The 18173-nt window shown below is 37.3% G+C and overlaps 3 protein-coding genes and 1 long non-coding RNA gene across 7 annotated transcripts in view; 3 read left to right on the forward strand and 1 right to left on the reverse strand.

Moving 5' to 3' along the window:
* The first annotated feature begins 313 nt into the window (after positions 1 to 313).
* Positions 314 to 11122, forward strand: LOC107752366 (annexin A3-like). 2 transcript variants are annotated; one of them, XM_016568319.1, is made up of 15 exons: positions 314 to 409; positions 740 to 771; positions 869 to 916; positions 1321 to 1408; positions 1526 to 1620; positions 1706 to 1819; positions 1988 to 2078; positions 2157 to 2236; positions 2317 to 2373; positions 2467 to 2560; positions 2680 to 2775; positions 2896 to 2954; positions 3026 to 3064; positions 10042 to 10125; positions 10409 to 11122. In XM_016568319.1, exons 2-15 carry the CDS (start codon positions 757 to 759, stop codon positions 10466 to 10468), a joined length of 1020 nt encoding a protein of 339 aa, XP_016423805.1. In that variant the 5' UTR covers positions 314 to 409; positions 740 to 756; the 3' UTR covers positions 10469 to 11122. The 2 variants fall into 2 exon arrangements, with proteins under 2 accessions (XP_016423805.1, XP_016423806.1); XM_016568320.1 differs by lacking the exons at positions 10042 to 10125; positions 10409 to 11122 and adding an exon at positions 3544 to 4302 and having other exon boundaries at positions 315 to 409; positions 3026 to 3148.
* LOC107752368 (uncharacterized) lies at positions 4242 to 16897 on the reverse strand. The gene is made up of 3 exons (XR_001641350.1): positions 16886 to 16897; positions 14605 to 14606; positions 4242 to 4320 (listed from the first exon to the last, which is right to left on the reverse strand). It is a non-coding gene; the product is annotated as an uncharacterized LOC107752368 (long non-coding RNA).
* LOC107752365 (annexin A3-like) lies at positions 4655 to 9477 on the forward strand. 2 transcript variants are annotated; one of them, XM_016568317.1, is made up of 14 exons: positions 4655 to 4760; positions 5074 to 5103; positions 5204 to 5254; positions 6719 to 6806; positions 6879 to 6973; positions 7065 to 7178; positions 7351 to 7441; positions 7523 to 7602; positions 7683 to 7739; positions 7833 to 7926; positions 8022 to 8117; positions 8228 to 8286; positions 8358 to 8480; positions 8764 to 9477. In XM_016568317.1, exons 2-14 carry the CDS (start codon positions 5089 to 5091, stop codon positions 8821 to 8823), a joined length of 1023 nt encoding a protein of 340 aa, XP_016423803.1. In that variant the 5' UTR covers positions 4655 to 4760; positions 5074 to 5088; the 3' UTR covers positions 8824 to 9477. The 2 variants fall into 2 exon arrangements, with proteins under 2 accessions (XP_016423803.1, XP_016423804.1); XM_016568318.1 differs by having other exon boundaries at positions 5077 to 5103.
* LOC107752364 (BMP-2-inducible protein kinase-like) overlaps positions 12963 to 18173 on the forward strand; it is a 43749-nt gene continuing 38538 nt past the window's right edge. For both annotated transcript variants that reach the window (XM_016568315.1, XM_016568316.1), the window contains exon 1: positions 12963 to 14008. In XM_016568315.1, the coding sequence (XP_016423801.1) occupies positions 13864 to 14008 (145 nt within the window). In that variant the 5' untranslated portion in view covers positions 12963 to 13863. The remainder of the gene's footprint in view (positions 14009 to 18173) is intronic.

Consider the following 18173-nt stretch of genomic DNA (forward strand, 5'->3'; position numbering starts at 1 on the left):
GATATATCCGATTTTGGTGCTATCATTTATGGTAAAATAACATGATGCCTGTACTTGTGCCTTTCTAGCAATAAAATGAATAAACCTATTCCTAACGCGTGACACTCTTTGTTCAAATTTAATGTATGTGAGGTGAAATAACTTCACCTCACATGATGGTTATGTGTTACAATAATAGTAGCCTAGTTGTAATGGTAATAAAATTGTTTTGGAAGAACAAAATAAGTACATTTTACTTTTGAATTATGTAGAATGTGAATAGCAGCTTGTTTTTCCAGAAGGGAGAGGCTCCGTAAGAATGCATTCCTTTAGAGATCGTAACATCATGTCTCTCACGCCCTGAAAAAGCAGGTGGTGAGAAGTTAAACCGGAGAGAGAGCCACGTCGTCTATTACTTTGTATCGCGAAGGTAAGAGTTAAGACTTTTAAAAGTATACAAAAACCGTAGGTACTAGTTATTAATGAGTGCTAATTATAAATGTTCGTTTAATTAACTTAACTTGTGCATTGGGTATACAATTGATGACCAGCATATTTTAAAGGCAGAGAAGTGCTTTAAACTGATTTTTTCAACTATTTTTGGAGGGAAGTCATTAACTTTTTTTTGTTGGTTTTTTTTTGTGAATAAAGTGAAAGCAAGAAAAGTAAATGTAAATGCATGACTGTGTAACCGCAAAGATTATGCATTAGTAATCGATGAACTGAATCGAATCTGAACTGTGATTGTGTTTGTTTATAGAATCCTCCCAATCAAAAATGTCAGACTTATGGGTGAGTACAATTTTGCAAACGTATGCACCCCCTGAAAGGGATATTGAAGAATATTACTGAAACCAAATTTGCTGAGATTTAATTTCCTGTATTGCAGGATGACCTGGAGAATTTTGCTCGTGCCCCCTCTTCTTCCACAGCAGCGGTAAATCACTTGTTTTAATGCATTTTGGTTGTATGTATAATTTAATATTTAATACATTTGCGTTTGACCACCACTTGAATACTTTATATTTTCAAAGTAATTTACTTACAAACCAAGAAGAATTGGATACGTGTTGTCCTAATGGAACTTGCCATTAAACAGCCTATATAAGCAGCCTTCTTGAGCATGAGAGACATCTTTTAGACAACTGTAAAAAAGTAAACATTAAGTTTAATCAGTAACATTTAAAATTGCTAGAGTAAATAAAGAAGTACTTGACTTGTAAGAGGACTTTTGACTTAAAACCATATAATTATTGAGATACAGCCCTTGTGATAAATTCCCAGTGTGACAACTAGTTTCAAATACTTAAGCATTTACATTTTTTGCTCATTCTTCTTCAGCCAGGAGAGAGAGGCACCATTAAAGCCAAAGCTAACTTCAACGTCAGTGAAGATGTTGCAGCTCTCCGTAAAGCAATTGAAGGCATAGGTACATAATTTACATATCTGTATTGTATTGTACATGTAATATATTCCTGTATTCTCCTTGTTGCATTCACTTCACATATTGTATGTTCCATCAAACTACAGTAATTTCACTTACCAGGTACAACTGAGAAGACATTGATAGACATACTGACTCACAGGAGCAGCAGTCAGAAGCAGGCCATTTCAAAGGCATACCTAGAAACCACAAATAGGGTAAATCTGTGACCTCTTTCTCATGATCATTTGAATGTGTGTGTTTTTGTATTCACATGAAAATCTGCCTAATTTCTTTGTTTAGATTCTTGTTAATGACCTGAAAGGCGACACCCAGGGCAGCTTGGAGGACCTGCTTGTTGCGCTCGCAAGACCGCCTGCTGTCAATGATGCTAAATGGCTAATTGAAGCAATCAAAGTAAGTTATATTTCCTAATTTTCCCTTGTGAAGAATGTAAAATGTTTCTCCCTGTACAGTGTTCTGAGTCAAACTTCAGCTATTCATGTGAGCAATTTGAATATTCTGAACCAATGTGAGGCAGATTTTTCTTTCTTTTTTTCATGACATTCATGGGTTGGTTTTCAGGGGGCTGGGACGGACAACAACATCCTGATAGAAATACTTGCCTCACGGACAAATAAACAGATCAAGGAACTGTCTGCCGCATACGCTGAGGGTGAGATGAGGAATCTATTGTAGCAAAATATGAAAGTTACAAAAATGTATAATTGCTTCCCTTCCCTTTGCCCAAAAGAAACAAAGAAAACGCTGATACAGAAGCTAAAGACAGAAGTTTCAGGGGATTTTGGCAAAGCCATCCTACTGCTTGCTGAGGTGATTAAATACACATGTATTGCAGTCTATTGTAATAAAGGCAGCTCTGGAAAGTAATGATATTTCTCACTCATTATAAGGGTGCGAGGGATGAAAGCACCAATGTGAATGCAGACAAGGCTAGAGAGGATGCAAAGGTATAGAAAACTCGTTTCAAAAGGCTGTATCAAAGAATATGTTATTTATATGATTAGATGTGAGCATCTACATGTTCTCTGTTTCCTCCATAGGCTCTCTATCATGCAGGCGAGAAGAAACTGGGAACTGATGAGTCCAAGTTCATTGAGATCCTCTGTAAAAGGAGCATCCCTCACCTGAGACAAAGTACAAACTTAATCAGCCAAATAAATAATCTATAATCATCCAAATAAATGTAAAATGTTTCACACAGGAACTGAAATGGCAGGTGTGTTTTGAATATAATTTGGCATGTCCTGTTGCAGCAATATTGGAATATAAAAACATCAGTGGCAAGACTTTGCAGAAGAGCATTGAGAAGGAGATATCTGGAGATCTGGAGGAACTGCTGGTTGCCATTGGTACTGTCAATTTGTATTTATACATTCTAAATGCAAATACAGACAACAATCACTTAGAATTTGATGCAAAATTATTTACTTCTACATTTTGTAATCAAATACACGTTTTTTTTCTTCTAGTAAAGTGTGTGATGAGTACTCCTGCATACTTTGCTGAAAAAGTCTACAAAAGCATGAAGGTACAGATAGAAACACATTATTGTCTGTCACTGAGTTTGTCCAACACTGACGTTTATTTGTGAACCTGCAGGGAGCAGGTACAGATGAAACCACTCTGACCAGAGTAATGGTCAGCCGTGGAGAGATTGACATGCTGGACATCAGAGCTGAATTCAAGAAGCTCTATCAGAATTCACTCTTCAAGGAAATAAGTGTAAGTATTCTCCACTGATGTAAACACTTTAACACAGGTTCAGGCCATCTGCCATTATTCTTTAATTATGCTTGAGGCCAGTAGTACATCACTTCCTGATCCTCAGGTTTATAAGTTTAATCATACCCTCAAGATATCATAACCTTCACAAATGATGATTTGACATAGTCCATTCCTCATATCTGACAATGACCAAAACACTCTTTTCTCATCTGTGTCACTGTTTTCCTATATTGTCCTATATGATACTATATTCCATGCAAATGAAACTCATTTACTGGTGATGGTTGAGAGTTTCACTCTTTGTTCTTGTATCTGATGTTGTGATACAGTCTGTACTGATGGTCTCTGTGATTATGTGTGACTATGGGTGATTTTGCTGTTCTTCATTTCAGTCAGATGTATCTGGCAGCTATAGTGACTCCTTGAAGATGATTTGTGGAGAAGACTAGCCTGTTTACAAAAGACTTGAGATGCTTCATAAAATGGTTTCTTTAATAGCATTTTTCCAGCTGTCTTAGGAAATATATAACTTATATTTACAGTTTACTGCAAATAAAGGTATAGAGTGAGATTTATTATAATTTATGATATTAAAAATATACTTTTGTTTTTTGTCTAGATCATAACTGATCATAAGACTTTTTGGTAGTGAATGGCGCCTGGCAACAGCAGGCATGACTTTAATAGTTACTTGACAACATGAAACATTAAAATTGTGCTGACGAAATCATGAATGTTAAAATTAGAAACTAAAATATGCATATTTTATGAAATTCCATCCTTTTGTTCTAGAAGTTTTCATTTTTTTGAGATTAAAAAACCTTTTCATTTTTGTCCTTCATACATTATGTGCATCAGCAGCATGTTTTAATAGACTGGAAACTCTACCACTACAGATTTGCTGTCAGTCTGGTGACTCTATTGAAATGCCAAAGGATTTGTTATTTTAACACTTATCAAAAAGTGATGTGTTATCACTTTTTGTGATAACAAAAATTGCTATTTTATTAAGTCTCAAACCCTTTTCGCAAAAAAGTTTCAAAAGTTTTTCAAATGTGTTTTTGGTGCTATCATTTATGATAAAATAATCAACATGATGCCTGTATTTGTACCTTTTAACAATGAAATAAATTAATAAACATAGCTATACCTAATATGTGGAACGCACACTGTGCTCATATTTAATGTATGATTATTTAATCTATCATCAGCTTAATTTTACCCAATTTCTAAAATTGTGAAGGAGACTTGAGTTTGTGTGCAATATCTTGTTTATTGCCAGAAAACCTGAAACCACGTGAATGTTATGCGTTACAACCGGCTACCATCAGTCATTTTAGTGTGTTTTGGATGTTCTATATATTAAAAGCTGATACGGCCTTGATTGGGGTTAAATGATCGCTACAAAATATTAGGAAAATAAGGAGCAATTTTCCTAAATGGTAAATCATAGCAGCGCGTTGGGTGTTCATGAAAGTAAAGGCTCAGTAAGAATGCATGTCTTCTGTGAAAATGATACATCGCGTCACACGCCCTGAGGAAGTAGGTGAAGAGGAGAAGTTAAACCGGACAGGAGGAGGCACGTTCAGTGTTGATTCGTATCACACAGGTAAGCGCAAACTAGGTAGCACTTTCAAAGCAAAGTCTAAGTTTGATTAACATAACTTTACATTTGCTTTTGATATACATTCGAAGTAAGTAGATACAGAAGGCGGTAATGTGATTGCTGCAGTCGATCAGGAGTCGCGATAATTATACGTGTTTTTGTCAAAGCTTATTTTACTGATATCGCTGAGTCTTTAAAATCTGTTTCTGAGGGCGAGACGTTTACCTTTTTGTGCATATAAAAAGAGTGAAAATGAAAAACAATGTAGGCTACCTTATGCATTCTGATCTGTAAATTAATGAATTGTTTATCACAGTAGAATCCATCAAAAATGTCGGACTTGTGGGTAAGTAAATCTTAAATCTACATTCAGTCATCTCTGTTGCTTAAGTGAGGAGTATAAATTTGAAGAGCGTTTATTATTTATTTAATTTCTTGTGTTGCAGGAAGACTTACAAAGTGTTGCGAATGCTGCTCCTGCTGCATTCACAGCAGCGGTAAACAAACTATTTTGTTATACTTATATAGGCCTACACACACACATTATATATATATTATATATAAGCAGAGGCGTCATGCCCATTCAAATTGAGGGGGCACGTGCCCCCTCAGATTTCTGAGCCAAGTGGTTTTTGAATGCAGCTTCCAAAAGACAAAAAATAGCCTAATAATATCTTTTTTTAAATATCTGATACAATCACACCGGTGTGATTAAATCGTTCAGTGCGGCACATCATCAGCTGCTTAAAGGGGTCATATGATGCTGCTAAAAAGAACATTATTTTGTGTATTTGGTGTAATGAAATGTGTTTATGCGGTTTAAAGTAAAAAAAGCACATGCCAATCACGCACGATTCTGTTGAGCTTATGAATGCAATAGCCAATCAGAGAGAGGCGTTCAGATGAGTCATCGCTGAAACGCGGGCTGCGTCCAAAAGCCTAGGCAGCTGACTTGCTGCCTTATGAGGCATTGACTTTGCAGGCAGTGTTTTTGGATCAGAAGACGGTACCTCCGGAGACAGGAAGTAAAGCAGAATTTGTATTCGGACCATAGACTGTATAAAAACATGGACGTAGTGTCCGTGACGTCACCCGTAGGTTCGAGAGAGAGCGGGAGGTTGCCGCTTGATTCGGACGTGCCTTGATGCCTTGAAATGCTGCCTCCGAAGGCACCCCCCCCACTCGTGCCCCCTCAAAATCATGAATGCATGACGCCCCTGTATGTATATATATATATATCTATAGTCTTTAGCCTCCTAGTTAGTGCGTCCGCCTCCCATGCCGGAGACCCGGGTTCAAGACCCACTCGGAGCGAGAACGAGGTGTGGTGGTGAGGACCCGGGGGAGAGGGGTTACATTGGTGCCGTGACCCGGATGGGAGTGAGGTTTAGGGGGGTGAGTGTAACGGAGGCCAGCGAGTAGGTGCTGTGCAGGTAAACCTCACTCCCCTGATCTCAAGAGATGCACTAGCGACTGACGCTAGTGGCTGCAGTCTTTAGCTCGGAGACCCGGGTTCGAGACCCACTCGGAGCGAGAACGAGGTGTGGCGGTGAGGACCCGGGGGAGAGGGGTTACATATATTCTGTGGCATGGAAATACAGTATACTGTATGTTGTTTATCCTTTTTTCCATTTTGTCCTTTTAGTTTCTATAATTAATCCCTTCATCATAGACAGCAAGCCAAAACCTGTTCACCTGTATCAGCGTCAAAGATTGTTTTATTTTATTAGATACATACACACACACACACACACACATATATATATATATATATATATATTATGTATGTATGTATTTTATACACACACACACCTAAATATGTGTGTATAATCGGTTCTTATTTAATACACTTAGGAGAGACTGGACTGGGATTAGTTGTCTTGTCTCACACTTTTAACATTTTTGTAATACTGATTGATTGATTTGGTTGGCTGGTTGATTGACTGCTCATTCTTCTTCAGCCAGGGGAGAGAGGCACCATTAAAGCCAAAGCTAACTTCAATGTCAGTGAAGATGTTGCAGCTCTCCGTAAAGCAATTGAAGGCATAGGTACATAACCTATCTGTAGTGTATTATGTATGTATTATGTAATATGTGTATTCTGAGTATATACTGTACCAGGTACAACTGAGAAGACATTGATAGACATACTGACTCACAGGAGCAGCAGTCAGAAGCAGGCTATTTCAAAGGCATATGAAGAAACCACAAATAGGGTAAATCGGTGTCCTCCTGCTCATATACATTTGAATGTGTGTGCAATGTTATATGATGAAAATCTGCCTAATTTGTTTGTCTTGACCAAAGATTCTTGTAAATGACTTGAAAGGCGACACTCAGGGCAACTTTGAAAATCTGCTTGTTGCGCTCGCAAGACCGCCTGCAGTCAATGATGCTAAATGGCTAATTAAAGCAATGAAAGTAAGTTGCATTTCCTAATTTTTCATTTTAAATGTTGAAAAAATGGATGCATTTAGCAATGATCTCAGACAAATTTCAGGATTATCTGTGTGAACATATTTTGCATGTTGTTTACCAGTGTTTGTGCATATTTTTCATTGTTTTCCTAATACATTCATTGGTTGGTTTTCAGGGGACTGGGACAGACAACAGCATCCTGATAGAAACACTTGCCTCACGGACAAATAAACAGATCAAGGAACTGTCTGCCGCATACGCTGAGGGTGAGATGAGGAATCTATTGTAACAAAATATGTAATTTACAAAAACTTGTTATAATTGCTTCCCTTCCCTTTGCCCAATAGAAACAAAGAAAACGCTGATACAGAACCTAAAGACAGAAGTTTCAGGGGATTTTGGCAAAGCCATCCTTCTGCTTGCTGAGGTGATTAAATACACATGTATTGCAGTCTGTTGTAATAAAGGCAGCTCTGGAAAGTAATGATATTTCTCACTCATTATAAGGGTACGAGGGATGAAAGCACCAATGTGAATGCAGACAAGGCTAGAGAGGATGCAAAGGTATAGAAAACTCGTTTCAAAAGGCTGTATCAAAGAATATGTTATTTATATGATTAGATGTGAGCATCTACATGTTCTCTGTTTCCTCCATAGGCTCTCTATCATGCAGGCGAGAAGAAACTGGGAACTGATGAGTCCAAGTTCATTGAGATCCTCTGTAAAAGGAGCATCCCTCACCTGAGACAAAGTACCAACTTAATCATCCAAATAAACACAAACGTTTTGCATAGGAACTGAAATGGCAGGTGTGTTTTGAATATAATTTGGCATGTCCTGTTACAGCAATACTGGAATATAAAAACATCAGTGGCAAGACTTTGCAGAAGAGCATTGAGAAGGAAATGTCTGGAAACTTGGAGGAACTGCTGGTTGACATTGGTAAATGTTTAATAATTAATTAAAATACACAGTAATTATTTGGTATTTGAAACATTATTTTTTTTTACCTCTACATATTTTGTAATCAAATACACGTTTTTTTCTTCTAGTAAAGTGTGTGATGAGTACTTCTGCATACTTTGCTGAAAAAGTCTACAAAAGCATGAAGGTACAGATAGAAACACATTATTGTCTGTCACTGAGTTTGTCCAACACTGACGTTTATTTGTGAACCTGCAGGGAGCAGGTACAGATGAAACCACTCTGACCAGAGTAATGGTCAGCCGTGGAGAGATTGACATGCTGGACATCAGAGCTGAATTCAAGAAGCTCTATCAGAATTCACTCTTCAAGGAAATAAGTGTAAGTATTCTCCACTGATGTAAACACTTTAACACAGGTTCAGGCCATCTGCCATTATTCTTTAAATTATGTTTGAGGCCAGTAGTACATCACTTCCTGATCCTCAGGTTTATTAGTTTAATCATGGATTGTTCCATGATCATGATCATGATTGTTTCATGGCCAAAAGGCTTTTTTCTCATCTGTGTCACTATATTCCATGCAAATGAAACAAATTTTTGATGATGACTAAGAGTTTTGTATTTGATGTTATGATAAGTGACTTTGCTCTTTTTTATTTCAGTCTGATGTGTCTGGCAACTACGGTGATTGCTTGAATGTGATTTGTGGAGGAGAAGACTAACCCAGAAATGCTACTAAAGATGTCTTGTTTAGTTATTTTGCGGTGGGTCAATCCGATGTCTGCTAAATGAATAAATGTAAATGTAATAGATTTTTTAAAGCTAAATTACTAAATTACTCATAAGGCTTTAATGGCAAGTAAAAAAACTAATAGACAACATGATTTAGAAAATTTCAATGTTGCAATTCTGATAAATCAGTATCAGCTATGAATATTCCTGCATTTCAATTAGTTTATTCAAATGAAAAATATATTTCAGCATATTACCTTTTTGTCATTTTGTCCTTCAGATATTATGTGGATCAGCAAAGTGTTTTTACATGTTGTCTGGGCAAAATAATATAGTAAAAATCCACTTATTGATTTCTTAATCATTGGCTTAAATGTCAATCTGTTCTTTCCATGTCTGTTTCTGCCTCTGTCATTTAATTGAATTTACCTGCCGCACTTTAATGATCTCAGTATTGATGGCAGTTTGCCAGATGTAAATGTGATTAAGAAAAACGTACTGAGTCTGTGAGACTCCAGTAGCCTTTTTGCTTTAATTTTCACCTTCTAAAAAGCCTTTACTCTGTCCATATGGTTCCTGCTTGAGCTGTTTATTCTGACCTTTACCCCCTTTAATTGCACATTTTAGATTAAATTGTAGCCAGATTTTCCTTACTTTTGGTAAAAAAAAAAATAATTTGAACCTGGGTTAATTGAATAAATATGACAATATATTCTACTTTTAATTAGAAATATGATAATATGCAAAATCACAGCTCCCAAAAGTGTTATATAACAGCCAACAAGGCGTAGTATATGCCTTGTTTGGAAAAAATATATATACAAATCATAACTTCACACATTATGATAAAGATAACCAGGATATCTGGGCATTCTTGTGATGTACACAGCGTTGAGTCATCTGTTTAGGGAGCTGCTGCTGATGAAACTTTGCACAGTCAGGGGAGTTGATCTGTATTGAGGTGGAGAAGCGCCTGAGGGAACAGAAGATCCTCATTAATCCCATGTAATAATCCCAGACTCCAGTTCAGTCCTCTGTTTCTCCATCGACCTACATCTGTAGCTATTATCAGACAGCTGTCACATTTGTACAAGCATTATGTACATTTGCTTTTAAAAGCCCTTGATGTTTTTCTTTTCTGGATATCACAATTTAAACAGGTCATGATTTTCTTGCGTACAGATGAAACCACTCTGACCAGAGTAATGGTCAGCCGTGGAGAGATTGACATGCTGGACATCAGAGCTGAATTCAAGAAGCTCTATCAGAATTCACTCTTCAAGGAAATAAGTGTAAGTATTCTCCACTGATGTAAACACTTTAACACAGGTTCAGGCCATCTGCCATTATTCTTTAAATTATGTTTGAGGCCAGTAGTACATCACTTCCTGATCCTCAGGTTTATTAGTTTAATCATGGATTGTTCCATGATCATGATCATGATTGTTTCATGGCCAAAAGGCTTTTTTCTCATCTGTGTCACTATATTCCATGCAAATGAAACAAATTTTTGATGATGACTAAGAGTTTTGTATTTGATGTTATGATAAGTGACTTTGCTCTTTTTTATTTCAGTCTGATGTGTCTGGCAACTACGGTGATTGCTTGAATGTGATTTGTGGAGGAGAAGACTAACCCAGAAATGCTACTAAAGATGTCTTGTTTAGTTATTTTGCGGTGGGTCAATCCGATGTCTGCTAAATGAATAAATGTAAATGTAATAGATTTTTTAAAGCTAAATTACTAAATTACTCATAAGGCTTTAATGGCAAGTAAAAAAACTAATAGACAACATGATTTAGAAAATTTCAATGTTGCAATTCTGATAAATCAGTATCAGCTATGAATATTCCTGCATTTCAATTAGTTTATTCAAATGAAAAATATATTTCAGCATATTACCTTTTTGTCATTTTGTCCTTCAGATATTATGTGGATCAGCAAAGTGTTTTTACATGTTGTCTGGGCAAAATAATATAGTAAAAATCCACTTATTGATTTCTTAATCATTGGCTTAAATGTCAATCTGTTCTTTCCATGTCTGTTTCTGCCTCTGTCATTTAATTGAATTTACCTGCCGCACTTTAATGATCTCAGTATTGATGGCAGTTTGCCAGATGTAAATGTGATTAAGAAAAACGTACTGAGTCTGTGAGACTCCAGTAGCCTTTTTGCTTTAATTTTCACCTTCTAAAAAGCCTTTACTCTGTCCATATGGTTCCTGCTTGAGCTGTTTATTCTGACCTTTACCCCCTTTAATTGCACATTTTAGATTAAATTGTAGCCAGATTTTCCTTACTTTTGGTAAAAAAAATAATAATTTGAACCTGGGTTAATTGAATAAATATGACAATATATTCTACTTTTAATTAGAAATATGATAATAAATATGCAAAATCACAGCTCCCAAAAGTGTTATATAACAGCCAACAAGGCGTAGTATATGCCTTGTTTGGAAAAAATATATATACAAATCATAACTTCACACATTATGATAAAGATAACCAGGATATCTGGGCATTCTTGTGATGTACACAGCGTTGAGTCATCTGTTTAGGGAGCTGCTGCTGATGAAACTTTGCACAGTCAGGGGAGTTGATCTGTATTGAGGTGGAGAAGCGCCTGAGGGAACAGAAGATCCTCATTAATCCCATGTAATAATCCCAGACTCCAGTTCAGTCCTCTGTTTCTCCATCGACCTACATCTGTAGCTATTATCAGACAGCTGTCACATTTGTACAAGCATTATGTACATTTGCTTTTAAAAGCCCTTGATGTTTTTCTTTTCTGGATATCACAATTTAAACAGGTCATGATTTTCTTGCGCTTCTTCTGCAATTAACTGAGCATAAGTTAGTAATTTTTCATATGTTGAATTGCATATATTAATACACGCTTACATAGACAATATCTACACTTATTTCCTGGGATAAGAAGGCACCTGCTCATTTTGCAGGGTTTGACCATTAGAGGGCAGGACATTTTCATGAATTGAGCAGATGTACCTGAGGACCCTCAGAGGGTCTTGTGTTGTCCACCCAGACTGGTTAACATCACATGACTGTCATTGTCTCAATCTGATGTCATCTCTGTCAACATTATATGTGCTGAATCTGTGTCCTGATTGCACATAAATTAAATTATGAGTGTCATGTTTGAAATTTATTGGAAGATAAATGTAGAGTACAAAGGAAATCTCAAATTAAAACAGTTTTTTCCAAAAACGTATTTGAAAAATAAGTTGAAGACGAAAACAATATCAAGTAGATGCTGAATATTTTCTTTTATTATTATATGTAATTCACTGTTTTGTACTTCAGAGAGAATATAATATCAACTAGGCAATTTACTATGCAAAACATTGAATAGGGTTCAAAATATGGCCTGAAACTTTGACAAATTTAAATGAGGTGGTTAAATGTTGAGGTCTCTAGTCTGTAATTTTGTTATTTTCCAATAATAAACATTAAATAACAATCCAAATCGAACAGACATGTATTAAATAAATATGAATGTAACAGGGTTGAAAATTAATAACACCAATAAACAACATCAAAATAAATAACATCAGTAAATAAAATAATGACTAAATAACATCAGTAGAAACTGGCAAATGATGGCTTGTAGTTATAATCTCATATTTCCCATACACTGAAAAATGTTTGTTGTGTGGTTGAACTAAATATAGTCAACACCACAATTTGTTTAATAATTGAGAAAATGAGATTGTCACCCTACCATGCTGTACAAAGGGTCCACATAATGAACCCTTTAAACAGCACATAAATAAATAAATAGAATGTTACACTATTGTAATACATATTACTAATAAAAATTAGTTTATTAGTCTATTTAATCCCAATCTTAAAGGCACGTTACTTTTCAAGTTAAGTTAATGTTATGTTAAATAGTTTATCCAATAATTCTCACAACAAAAACATTGGATTCGTGCCTCTGGGGCTTAAAAACCATGCGACACGAAGGTGTGCCGTATTCGTGGAACGTGCCAGTTGCACTTCTTAAGCATTTCACACTCCCAAACAATCCATTCACTTCTTTCAACTGACTAACACATTGGTTAAGATCTTTATCAAGCAAACTGCTAAACAAAACGCTGAGAGACAGTCATCCATTTCATCCCATCAGAGAAGAGTATCTACAGGACGCATCTCGCTCACACCAATCATGACAATGGGAAGGAATCGGACAAAACCAAAGTTAGGTTGTCAGACAAACCTCCCACCAATTCTACGGCGAGTCACGAGAGTTCGAACTTTATCATTGTGACGGGGGACTTCCAGAGCACGAGGAAGCGCTCTGCAGTTTCAAAAAAATAACCGACGCTGTTCGCGCATCACCGGCCGCTCGGAAGATTTCTGGTTTATTTTTTTGTAGTGACACATTTTACTATGATACACGGGGTCCTCTTCAATCAGATAGAGGAAGAGTCAGCTAGCGAGCTGGCTAACTAAACTATCCGAAGGGGAAGTGGCAGCAGTCATCGTTTAGCCAGAGTTTCGCTAGCGTAGCTTCCGCCTAACACACCCACTTTCTGCCTGTTTGTTGTTCACGTTGGTTTCAAATAACCTGGACTTCAACCAACTTCGGCTTTTCGCCGAACACAAAAGCATGCTTTTGCTAAACAGAGCGTTTCGCCGTTGTTAGCCAGCTAGCGAGGCGAATGGTCACTCCAGCGCCCGTACAGGCTCGCTAGCCAGCCGAAACGAGTCGGCCTGAAAATACAGCGGCGTGGACGGTCTCATTCGTGTGGTTACCACGCATTAACGACAAAACGCTGCCCTGACGGTTTACTTCTATGCAGTTGCTTCCTCTGGCTTTGGGGGGAAATAAGGAAGCATTCAGCTACGCCTTTCTGCGTCCCTCAAGCACTGAAGTGCCTGGCGCATCTCGGGAGAGCAGCTCTCTCAGCATGCTGGACAAAAGAGCGGAGATGAGCAGGTTGGATTTTTGAGCGTTTAAGCTTGTTTGGAACTGTCCGGTTGGGGAAGGCGGGAACACAAGAGGCAAGAATGAAGAAGTTTTCGCGTATGCCGAAGTCAGAGAGCGGAAGTCTCGGGGGTGGGTCTGGATCTGGTACTGGAAGCAGCAACTACATCGGAAAGGTGTTTGCTGTCGGTCGATACCAAGTGACGGTGGAAGAGCTGATCGCTGAAGGTAATGGATCAATTTCTTTGGGCCAATAATAACGAGGTGGCAAATCTTAGTGGTGAAGTTTATAAGAGCCCCCCACATCCCTCAGACATCTGTTTCATAGAGCCATTAGCAGTTCATGAAGGATATATCAAGGTAAACAGGCTGTTTACTACAGGTTGCTCCTAGCCATATCACTGCTTTAGGTTCTATCAGTGATGTTGCTCCTTGCCATGAAAAAAGGAACTAGCTTGGTGCTTGTCCTTCCCATAAATTCATAGAGAGATTATGCTTCCATATAATCTGATGTCATTTTTTTGCCTTTGTCACTGTCAATGATCACGTGGTTTTGGATAGAATTTTCAACTGATCATTTCAGTATGTCGTAGTGTTTACTATGTTTTAGTGTATTGTTTTGCTCAGTGTCATCTAAAATGCTTGATCATTCTCACAGTTCTGTCATGTAATGTGACTGTAATACAAGTACTAGGGTGTTTGTTTCCCATGTAAGTGTTGTCAGTTCTGTGAGTTTTACTGAACAGCAACTTGGCAATTCCGAACTTGCTGTCTGGACACAATTATATAATTTGCCATTGGTGCAAAAGTTCACCCTCACAAACAACTGTTGAGTTTGAAAAGTGCTTTTATTCTTACTTTCCACTGGGTTGTTTTATTACATTTTTACATTCTCTCAGTCTCATCATTTACTCACCCTCATGTGGTTACAAACCTGAACTTCTCTTTTCTTTTTTCTGTGAAATGCAACCAAAGGTTTGTTGGTAGGTGTTGAAGGTAATGAAGAGTGTTGGTAACTAAATAGTTTTGGTGACCATTGACTTCCAGTGTATGAACTAAAAACACCCTGAGACATTTCTACACATATCTTATTTTATGTTCCACAGAAGAAAGTAAGTCATGTTTGAAACAACATAAAGGTGAGTAAATGATGACAGTTTTTTTTCCTTTTTGGGTTAACTATCCCTTTTAATTTGTCTACCTGTACAAAATAACTCCACTCCACAATCCAAAATTGTCTTCTCAGTGTCTCATTAGTGAATGTTCTCCAAATAGCCTATTTTTTATGTATATTTTGAGTCATGCATGGGCATATTTATTTTCAGTAAACACCCATTTAGCTGTAGTCAACAAACCTGGCTTAGTTATGAATGTCTGCTGTTAATTTGAGTGTCTTAAAGGGATGGTTCAACCATGAATAAAAATTCTGTCATTTACTCACCCCCATGTCATTCTAAATCTCATTTCATTTCTTCTATGGAAATTAAATTGCAAAGGCGATAAATCGCGATTAGGCAGAAGCTGCGATTTTCATGCGTATCTTTCAATGAAGCACGGTTCTGTGATCAGCAGTAAATCTCCATCCGAAGGCCAGAGGGCGCTCTCGACACACGACTACGACAATATATGGTTTATCTGAGTTCGTCTTATTATAATTTTTATTATAGTAAAGTATATAATAATGCAATGCTAATCGACATAGCCTTTATCACTGCTTAGAATGCTATGAAATATGTTGCGTGCCTTATTCTGTGTAAGAAGCCACATCTCACAGAAGGATTTATTTCAAACACTCGACTGACGCTATGTGAGTTTGGAGTAAAAACATGTTATTAAATGTGGTATTTTCACGTGCTTTCAGATGGAGCAGCATTTACTACACAGAGCCGTAGTTCCCTGACAAGCTATGCAAACAGCTTTCATAATCACAGAACGATTTCATCGATTTCATAATCGCGCGATTAAATCGTCTGCGATTTTGCGTAGCTTGTCAGTGAACTACGGCTCTGTGTAGTAAATGCTGCTCCATCTGAAAGCACGTGCTGGAGATTTACTACTAATCACAGAACCGGCTTTACTGACAAGATGCGCATAACAATCACATTCGATTAATCATGCAGCCCCAGTAGTGCTCATATAATGAGATGATTTAGCCGCTTTTACTTTTGATATAGTGCAGAAATGAAATCTTTAATGCAGTAAAACGGCTGATTTTCATCTGTCAGGACGCAATAAAGATCTTTTGTGTCTTGAAATAGTCAGAGTAATTTAGTGAGCGTTCATTGTTTTCATGTGTTAAATGCAGAATGCATCATCAACAAGCTTTTTGTGGTCACTTAATGGTCGGTTGGCCATCTGCTCACCTTTCTATCAACAAGCCCTGTAAGGACTGCTTTCTTTTGTCAACAAACCTGGTCATGACTTGAGTGTTTTGCCTTGTTTCACTTCTTAATTATGTGGCTGGCAGAATCTGCTTTGGTCGTTGATCTCTTACTAAAGCAATATCTGTTAGAATCATTTGACACCAGACCGGTTCAGAGCGGTTTCTAAGGACATTCTACTGCACTTTTGATTGGAGCATTACTGGTCTGACCTTGAATGAGTTGTGTGCGGAGGTGTCACCCCACTCACTGAGCATGTGCTGGGCGAATGACTGTGCTAAGAGCCACTCTGTTTTCCTTATCGTCCTTACTACTCGCTATAGGGCCTGTATGTCCTACTGACAGTTGAGGGCATTGGTGAAGGAGAGTTCAGTCATCTGTCAACCCAGACATTTCAGCTTTGGTCTCTTTATGTTGATGTTATGGCCTCTGTTGTGTTGAGTTATTGGAAACTATCCTTTCAGTTTCTCAGAATCGAGTGCATGTGTGTTTTGTCACATGGGTAGGCATCTTTCAGTATCAATACTGGCATAGACAGTCCCTGTCAGTTTTATTTTTCTGGCCTAGTTTCACTTTGTTACATGCACCGATACATTAATAACTTTGACCATGTCTCTTTCTCATCAGTTTAAAGGGGTCATGAAATGCATTTTTTAAATATAATTTTTCCTGAGGTGCACTTGGTATGTTTTTTTTTTATCAAAAACTGTCATAATTTAGATACAAATTGACATTTTCTACACCTGCTTGATTGCTTATGATGATGATGCATGAGGGGCATGTCGAGGGGAAATCATTACGTGATGTCACAATTCTCCCGATTTTAAATCCAGGCATTTCAGAGGGGAGTTAGTTTTGAGTTTTAAAGCATGAAGCATGTTTTTATTGTAGAGTTACCTCTTATATGTGTAATTATCAAGAACATTTTGATTCTCCATTTCATGACCCCATTAAAAGAACAACCAAAACGGTAAATTGTTTTGATCTTATTGCCATTCTGCTTGAGTGAAGCACTTTTTCTTTCATTTTTTGCACAAAAGACACCACAGCTAAAGATTGAGATAAGATTAAATAAAAATGCCTTTTAAACATCAATTAGTCTTACAGCACGTGTGACTGTGCAAAGATAATTCTTGCAGTAGGCTGCAAGAATTTGAATTTTGTGACATATTATAGGATAATATTTAGTGCTCGGCCGATATATTGCCAATGCCGATATATCGCCGATATTTGGCATTTTTCAAATATCTGCATTGGCCGATAAGTTTTTCTGTTAGGCCGATGTGTTCGAGGCGGGACTTTTATTTTGGCAGTGCTGAGAGCGGCTGCGCCTGAACACACAGTGCTCACATTCTCCCTCTTGTTCGCTGTTGTCGTTCAGTTCTGTCTAATATGGATAAGTCTATCTAATAATCAGAACTGTTAAACAAAGAAATTAAAATGTATACAAAAAAGTATTATAACGATTGCTTTAATATTATTAGTAATAGAAAGGCAAACATTATAATACTTTCTCGGCATCAACAGTATGTGAGGGGCGTAACATTTCCGTCTCACGCTTGAGGTATTCGGCCAATCACAACGCACTGAATAGCTGGCCAATCAGAGCACACCTCGCTTTTTCAGACCGATGAGCTTTGTAAAAATCGACGCGTTTCAGAAGGCGGGGCATAGAGGAGAAACAATAATGTACAGTATGTGGAAAATAATGTGTTTTTTTAACTTTAAACCGCATAAACACATTTCATTACACCAAATACACAAAATAATGTTCTTTTTAGCAGCATCATATTACCCCTTTTGTCTTAAATCTCATTTTGTTAAAAAAATTATAATAATCGTGAACCGAATCGAATCGTGAAATCAAAATCGTGAATCGAATCGAATCGTGAGTTGAGTGAATCGTTACATCCCTACAATTAGATTATTTTCCAAAATCGTTCAGTCTTACTTTAAACTCATGATTTCAAATTATGCTGTGCTTTATGCATTTACCCACTGTCATATTATTG

Source organism: Sinocyclocheilus rhinocerous, unplaced genomic scaffold, assembly GCF_001515625.1.
Source record: "Sinocyclocheilus rhinocerous isolate Xijiao unplaced genomic scaffold, SAMN03320098_v1.1 scaffold381, whole genome shotgun sequence".
Classification (NCBI taxonomy): Eukaryota; Metazoa; Chordata; class Actinopteri; order Cypriniformes; family Cyprinidae; genus Sinocyclocheilus; species Sinocyclocheilus rhinocerous.